General features: G+C 33.6%; 1 protein-coding gene across 1 annotated transcript; it reads right to left on the minus strand.

The window, feature by feature from the left end:
- Positions 1-981: 981 nt before the first annotated feature.
- LOC148605790 (uncharacterized) lies at positions 982-8345 on the minus strand. The gene is made up of 6 exons (XM_088547433.1): positions 8146-8345; positions 7041-7125; positions 6687-6826; positions 4347-4394; positions 2568-2600; positions 982-1884 (listed from the first exon to the last, which is right to left on the minus strand). The coding sequence occupies exons 1-6, from the start codon at positions 8213-8215 to the stop codon at positions 1727-1729; spliced, it is 534 nt and encodes a 177-aa protein (XP_088403559.1). The 5' UTR covers positions 8216-8345; the 3' UTR covers positions 982-1726.
- Between the last annotated feature and the right edge of the window lie 832 nt (positions 8346-9177).

A 9177-nucleotide genomic window follows, 5' to 3' on the forward strand; every position in this document is an offset into this window, starting at 1 on the left:
ACATAAGACAAATATATGGGGTTGAAATATGCGTCTTTAGTTGTTTACGTTAAAAGATTTTGATTTACATTCTACTGCCAAGAATTTTGAAAGTGTTACATTGTAATCTTATTTTCGATGATTGCCATGGTTATATTGCAGGTGGCAGTTGTCATGGCAATAAAGGCGACACATTCTGTAAACTGCATTTTTACCGTGCCATTCGTTTTGGCTAATCCGAACAATTTGTTGACCAAGAAATCGCGAAAATTGCACTTGCGGATATACATTGTACATGTACATGTTGAATGGCTATGTAAACATCTCTATAGAACATGGAAAGAGTTTTATCTGCAACAAAGTCGTTGTATTATACATAATATAAGACGGACTAAAGTCGTGAAATCAACCGCATAGAGAAAACTTACTACACAATTTTTTCCTTCCTTTTTTTTAACAACAGAAGCAAGCGCTAAGATTCACGACTGGCAAGAACGTGTAGGCACTATCAAGCGTTCATTCTCGGCATCCAACGCCACCTGGCGTTCATCATAAAATGTGTCCATAAATTTTGCAATGATGTGTGTTAATGCATAGACGTCTGTTTGTTTTGCAAAAGAAACTAATGATTTTATTTTAGACTGTTTATTTTTAATTCAGTGTTGTTTGTATTTAAGGGAATTGATCTTTGATTTGCATTTCAGTTTGTTTCTAAACTAATTTGTTTGTCTCGTTTTGATGTCTTTTTTTTTTTGCCCTATCTGCCGCCCATAGTGGGGTTTTGCACTGAATGCGCATGGCAGACGTGAATAGCGAATATACCCTCTGCACAGAAGATTGTTGTAATATTAGGATTAAAAATGATGTTTTATTTTATGTACATGTATCAATGTAAAGTTTAATAATAAACGTAAATTTTAATCTTGGGGGCCAGACTGGGGAGACGAATCATAGCTGCCATTTTTGTGATTCGGTAAAATCAGATGTATGAAAATGTTAATAGACATTTTATAAATGTTTAATAAATATCTACTTCTATCAGAATTACTGTGTATTCTTTTAAATATGCAAAAATGTACTTAAATTATCGCACACAACCATCCACGTATGGTGATCTTTCAACCTAGAAATACATGCATTCCAAGATAAATATTGTATAAATTAAGTGTAACAAAAATGAGAAAACTTGATTTGCAAATATGACCAATCAATAGAATATCCATGTAGTTCAGACATGCAAATAAATGTAATTGTTAAAACGCCTTAAGTGTCAGTCCCTGTAAGAATCAGGCAGTCGGTGAAACATGGTATAAAAAACCCATCATTTTGAATGTGTAATTTGACTATCTGCACCATCAGAATCAAGGAAAACAGACAAGATTTTCCATATCATGCTGGACCATTGAGTTACAATTTCACTGAAATGCACTGAAAATGAACATTTCAAGGGCAAACAACTCCGCCAAAAACCTCATTTTTCTATTATTCTATTGAAAAATTTCTGAGCAAAGCCAGTGATGCAGAGATCTAATAATGGTCTTTTCAAGTAAAGACAGCATCATTGAGTGACATAATTATATTGTAAGATCGGTGGCTTTTTGACATGGATGTTTCTGATTTTTCCCATTAAGCCAGATTCTTACAAATACTTACACTTAAACATTAAACATTGTATCCAAGCCTGAAACATTCGAAGCATAATATTAATCGATCATCAAATTCTTGAAAACAATCGAAAAAAATCACGTCACACTTTTTTTGATTCGCTGTCATTTTTGTTTTCCGGATTATCATCAATTGGAACCTTGATCTCGTCCGACTTTTTGGCCTCGTCTGACTTTTTGGCCTCATCCAATTTTTTCGCATTCTCAATCTTTTTGGCCTCTTCCGCCTTTTTAGCTTCGGCTGAGAAAAAAAGTTGTTAAAATTTGAAGAAGCAGAGTCGTCATTGGCCTTATATGACTTGAGAAAAGGGGAATTCCCTACTGAATATTCATTACTAGATAAATTCAAGGTTTCTCCCTTATGAAATTGAATTTTCTGTTTTTAACTGATGTAATGTGTTTATTTAAACATTAAAAATACAAGGAAAGCAATAAAGTTCTAGAAACAAGCATTCGTCTTTGATTATATTGAATATGATGCATATTTTTTTCTCGGGGAAAAATATAGCCCCCATGAGTTTTGCTCCACTTTTTGTCGAGTTTAGATCCGCGTACTACATGTAATAATCATTACGTAGTCTAATCGCGTTTTACTGTATAGAATCTGATTGAAAGGCTTGGACACAGCTGTGTTGGAGTCTTTTTACTTCAGGAATATTAAACGTGCATAATGTTATATAAAATTTCGTACCGGTCAATGTAAATGTTCATCTTAGATTTCAGATTGTTCTTTTTATACTGCAGTTAATCATCGCTAAAATTAATTAAACCAGTGTACAAAACGTACCAACCATAACAATAAAACTTCAACGATTTCTTTATGAAATATTACCTAAGATCCTCAACCTTTCATGCCTCGGGTTATATATTTTTTCTATATGCAGAATCAGTACTGGCAGTAGTATCGAGGAATATCGTACTTACCTGCTTTCTTTTTCTGTTTGAAGTCATTTAATACTTGAAAGAATAAAAAAGGATATGTCATTTAAGTCAGATGCGCACGTGCTTTTTGGATTGACACATTTCCAAACTAGTTTACTTCCAAACCACAGTGCATGTGCATTTGTACGGTTTATACAAGAGCGTGATTCTAAACTTTCATTAGCATTATGCACATGTGGGTTAAGGAGGAAGACTTAGGGTAAGGGACATAACTCTTACAAATCATTGGAACGTTTGTATTAACCATTGTACATCAATATCATGTATGCATCAAAGGACTGATTTCATTCTGTTTCAAAGGAAAGCTTGAAAGGCTTTGATGAAGTTGATTACGATACAAACATATCATTGATTTGAAGTGTTATGTCCCTTCCCTTAGGTTTTCCTCATTAGTTTTTGGAGCCAACAGAACTCGTGGTTATGATGGAATCTTAGGCTCGCAAATCTGCTTATCAAGATGATCGTGATTTGGGCTATGCGTACTCGCGTTTTAAATAGTTTATCTAGTACAAAAATAAACTGCATAAATAAAAAAGAAAGTCGTATTTATGATGCAGATACACAGACAGCGAATAAATTGTTAAAAAAAACACAAACAAAATTAATGAAATAAAGTCATTAAGTTAGCGCAATGATGAAAGGTTAGAAATGAGGCAATAATGTGCATTCAGATTCAAATTTTGACCAAAATATGTGAAAGTATGAATAAAACAAGAGTTCACAGTCTCTTCTCGTTTTTCGGTTATCCCTAGCAGTACATGTAGTCTGCATTGTAGACACCAAGTTCTGTTATCGAAATCTCAAAAATTCATTTAATTATCTGAAAGATATATATTTAGTTGAAGTGTGAACATGCTTTTCCTAAGCATATTATCATTGAAATACTTTCATCGAAACATTATTCTTGTCGAAATTACTTAGTTGTCACTTTTATTCTTAAATAAGTAAACGGATTCGCTCGAGCTTTGCGAATAGGTTATAGAAAAAACCAGTATTTTTTCATCCCTAATACTTTATACAATTAGTCATAAAATTTTCCAACAAAAGAGGGTGTCCAACCCCAAAAACACCCCTTGATCCGCGACTGACAGAGGGGAATAACTGTTACTTGAGTACTATTACAATTAACAGAAAGTAGTGTGGTTAATAAAAACCCACATACCTCTGTGCAGAAAATTAGGAAATAGATGACGTTCTCGAGCTAGTCGCAATGGACCTCAAATATGACTATCCTCCATCCAATACGACTGCCCTTCGGCACATGACTAGTAATATAGTTGCGATCACTTCTAACCTCTCCTAAATTCTGTCAGAATATGTCAGGATTTCTGTTCTACGACAGCAGATAGAACAGAAATGGAGACAAAAACATGTTCATCTTTAATACATATAGACTGGTTTAACAAAATATTCCCTAATATTATATTTCTTCCATGAACTACATACATTTTTTTAAGTCAAATGTCGTAAGATATATAAAGTGGCATACAGAGTAGCCAGTTTCACTGAGGTCTTTTACAAATAGTCCGAATCAAGTGTGGGCTTTCGACGCACGTAATTCAGAAAGTTTTATTTCACTTCATATGACAAAGAATCAATGATGGGTTATAAAGACCATGATGATATCAAGTTACTTATCAACGTTGCCTTCTGTTTGAACAAGTTTCCCAATGATTGTCAATAACCAGGTCATGCGTACCAATTGAATGTAATCGTTTAATCTAGAAGAGTTGTAAAATAATACATAACTTTTATACTTACAATTCGTAGGAATTGAGCTTGGTTTCATAGGTAACCCAGAAGGTGAGGCTGAAATAAGTATAAAATGTCAGTCTCCATAAAAATCAGGCAGTCACTGCGGATGAAACACAATGTAAAATAACCCTCCACATTGCCAATGTATTTTGTATTTTGACTATTTTTACCATCAAATTCAAAGAACAAAGCAATTTTTTTTCTGTAAAATGAGTACTTATCTCATTGAAATGAACATCATTTCAGGGGCAGATAACTTTTCATCTGAACTTGCCATTTCTTTTCTATTAAAGCATTTCTCCGCAAACTATCCCTTTTTTAAAAGACCTTTCCCGCCAATTATCCCCCTTAAAAGGCTCGTGAAATTGATGTTTGTACTTTAACCATAAACTTTGTTTTTACATCATTTTAATCAACATGGTTGTTCTTCATTCAAAATTTTAATCCGGACGGGAAATAAGTTTTGTCCAAGTGTTGATGGAAAAATGACACACCCCCATATCATGTGCTGTGAATATCAAGTTAAAGAACTGATTAAAATAATATTGTCCAAGGCTAATGAAAAGTCAAGGAAAATCGTCCCTTCTGATTTCAGTCGATGAGCATGCGAGACATATATTTCCGCGAGGTGGAGCCTGGGTAGAACAAAAGAACTTCCTCGCGGAAGTATGTATTGAGCATGCTTTACGCATGCTCCTTTTCTATCTATCCCACAGTAAATAACCAAAATAACATTTACAAAGAAACAAAAGTAAATGAGCAGCCCGGACTCAACTAAAAACTGAGAGCATGGTAGGGTTACCGTCCTCTATTTTTTTTTAGAAACACCCACCGATTCTCTCGTAAAATGTTAGGGCTAGACGAATGAGGTAAGGGAAACTATGACACTGTGAGTAAATTGCTGTTCACATGATGAAGGTGGGTATACCAAAACAATCCACGATAATGACTTATGTGGTGGCCGGGTAATAACTTTAATTTTGTAAAAAAAAAAGAAACCTATAAATGTGACCAATTGTAAGAAGTCCATCACTGTACATTTCTTTAAAGTCGGCGTAGTTTGGCAAGCTTAAGCGTAACACGCATGTATGAGTTGTGATATGAATGTGAGTTTATTAATCGTTTCCGTGGAGACGATTATAAAGAATTGAAAGCAGATAACAAGCACGAAGAAATTGAAAACCATCATCTCATTGGATAAAAATTTCAAATAGCGCAGAAGTGAAGCGCCGATTATTTATGATTGGCTGACAACATAACACACTCTCAAATCAATACGTAGAACCGTATGCGCTTACGGTATATTATCATTATTTTAGCATCTTCTTTAGACTGATACTGGCTGAACGGAAACCAGTCTTAAATCCGAAGAGTCGGTAAGCTTCATAAATAGTGGCAACGATCAAATTAAAAAAAAAAAGAGAGTTACGATATACATTCAATATGGTATTGACATGTAACAATAACTTCAAGAAAGTTTTGATACTATCAATGTTATTTAATATTCACTACATTATCTATCGTGTATTCCCGTTTTATTTTCGCGGGCTTTTCGCGCATGAATGATTTTGTCGTAGACAGAAGAAAGTTTGATCATTCATGATTGACTTTGGTTACGTTTTATGTCAAAGTCAATTTCTAATAAACTATGTACCCTAGGATGATGTAATGAGTTGTGGGAATATATCTTTGGGAGTCTGTCAGCATCAAGATAGATAATCAATGTAAGAAGCATTAATGTAGAACATTCAAAGCTCTACCTTCCTGCAAAATTTCATCAAAATTCATAAAGTTTGATAGAGCTGCAGCTTTTAAACTATACAAGATAGATAATCAATATAAGGAGCCATAATTTAGAGCATTGAAAAATCTATCCACCTGCAACATTACATCAAAATCCAAAATGTTTTGAAACATTACAGCCCTTAAAAGTTTTATTTTTTACCGAAAATTATTTACCGTATATATTTAAAAAAATTACATCTTTTATAATTTTTAAATAAGAAAATTATAACATTTAAGGATATTCACGTATTCTATTTTAACGCTAAGAGACGACTGGCGTTTTTGAAAAGCTAATGCTTGTATTAATTACCACCAATCACACAACCTCGTGACCCATATTAACATGTGCTCAGTTCGTACATGTGATAAATAGTGTTCCCACAAAATGTTCCGATCTACATATTCAACTGATCACTATTGTTTTGTTTTTCATAATATCTTGCTAATTCAAAACTTATCCTTTAAAGAATCTTTTTGAACATTTTTCCTATAATAATACTTTTTTAATTACACAGAAACATCACATTCTCGTTTGAATTTTTCGTTCCGTAAAATACTCACATTCATATTGGGTCGCAATATCCCTGGTTGCTGTTGTCTTCCGGCGTTTAAACCAGTATTGTACAAAGCAGATACCAAACCCACTGCTCAATAATATTAAACCTAGCAGTCCAAATATGAGTCCTAACGCTAGAGACACCCTAAAAATAACATATGGATATTTCATTACAACCTGTCCGAGATAAGCGTTTTTATTTTCCAATGCAGGTCACGGGTGCCCTATACGACGCAGACTACATTTGTACATTGAAATGATGCAGTTTAATATTGTAGTTTGGATTGTAAATTGTAAACTGCTCAATTTAACATCATGTAAGTGGTCCGGAGATTGCTTAAAGTTTTAAAATTACTTACTTGTTGTAACAGCAGCCAGTGCCACAACACCCATGTTCGCAAGTTGTCGAGTAGTAACCATTGCAATACGAAGCAGAGGAGACGCCTAAAATAATTTCAATATCATATATTCACATACTTATACATATATGTTATGCACTAGATGAGGTGTATTGTTCTGCATAATTATCTTATACATTATCCATTTTTTTTACACAAACATATTAGTGAAAGTGGTTTTTTTTCAAATCACGGTCAAATATAGGAATTGAAGTCATTTTTTATTAAGACACCTTCTTATGTTATATCCTGCTAATATGTTAGTCATTTTTAAAAGCTAAACAAAACTTATGTTTTTATGGAAGCTTTTGACTTGACATGTTAACTTATCCTGTCTTGGGATACAAATCTACCATACAACTTATTTCTAGTAATCAAAACCAAAAAAAAAATCGTTTACATGTAGTTTATATGTAATCAACGACGGATCTAGCGGAAGGTTCTCGGATTTGGACCTAGCTCCCTTTTTTTTTCTTTCTTTTTTTTTGAAAATGTCATTTTGTGCAAAGTTTGGTCAAAATTCAGTAAATGATAGCCTGGAACCCAATATCCCCCTTTTCATAACTTTCTGGATCGACCCCCACCCTTACCCGACATTTTTTTTTCTTATGAACAGCTGCTTTCACAATTTACAGTCTTTCAAGTACATATTTCATATTTTATTGAATTATGAATCACTGCAAGGCAAACAACTTTCGAAACTTAACACCCTAATCGCCAGTCCTAAATGGTTTTGATGTCAAAGTTTTTAATGTTATATAACCTTCTCCTTTTTACTTGGCCCTACCCTCATTCTTCAAAATCTTGATTTTTGATTCATTTTTTCACTGATTTCAGTTATTATAGCGATAGACACACATATATTATAAATAACATGTGTTCACTATCCACTGCAAGTGTATTATCCACGGCGGTTACTGATAGTATATATAACCGCCGTGGATAGTAAACAAATCAGATTTTGAAAAAAGGGGGGACGAGAAACTCGGTCCGGTATCTATGCTTTTATGGCCAAATCATGTCGTTAAGATAAACAGTCACTACTTCCGGGTCTTTATAAACATACCTGATAAATGGAAAAAGTTAACAAAAATAAATCCTAAAACATGTTTATAATTTTCCCATGCTGAAAACATTATTGCTACATTTCTATCGAAATTCTTTCAAAATCGTCTTCTTTTTGTCATGTCTAGTCAATGATCAAGTTACGCACTACAATTGAGATATGTATGTTAGTGTGCACACAACATTCAGGTATTTAATTTTTTTCTGTCCTTCAAACCTATATTTTCTTAGCAGCCCATGTGCATCGTGAAACGTTCAATCGATATCGCTGTTTTAAAAAATGGTTCAATGTTTGAGTAAAAATTAAAACTGTTTATTTTAAGCGAATGAAGTTTTTTTTCTGACAAAGAATTTAAACTTCTAGTTTAGGCGTTAAGACTACTACAGACCCAGGGGAGGATCCATATGTTTTGAAAAGGGAGTTATCAATGGGTTCCAGATAAAGCTAGACTACTGCATGTACATGAATATGTTAATTTTGCCATTTTTCGATAGAAGGACAGTCCAACTCTTGGAACCCCATGGACCCACCACTGCAGATCCATTTTGTCAGTATAAATATACTGTTTAAATAATTTTAAATGTTTTTACATGTTAGCTGTTATACACAGTGTAAAGAGTATGAAAGAAACTTTGGTTACAGGGGAGATTAAAAAAAAGTTGAAGGGGGTTTCAGGCTATCATTTGCTCGTATTTATCCAAAATGAGCGAAGTTTCCTACGAACGAGGGAGGCGGTTGCAATCCCTGTAATACTCCCCTCTATCCAACTCTAGGTTAATATTCGTACTGCGATACATTTAATGCATATGAATGTATTACGATTTTTTTCTTTTGTCGTCAGATGTGATTTTCTGCATGAAAAAGAATATTCAATGAAAAAAGATTTGCAGTGACCGATGTAATCTAAAGTATAAGCCACAATAGAAAATTGTGCCTTAAGGGACTGTTTACCTGCAAATTAAGTTATATTTCAGTTATCGTGCTTTCATACTGTATTTGTATATAATTACAACTATTGATTCCTTTGTAAAG

This window comes from Perna viridis, chromosome 10, assembly GCF_037379345.1.
Source record: "Perna viridis isolate PV_CMFRI_1.1 ecotype Kerala chromosome 10, ASM3737934v1, whole genome shotgun sequence".
NCBI lineage: Eukaryota > Metazoa > Mollusca > Bivalvia > Mytilida > Mytilidae > Perna > Perna viridis.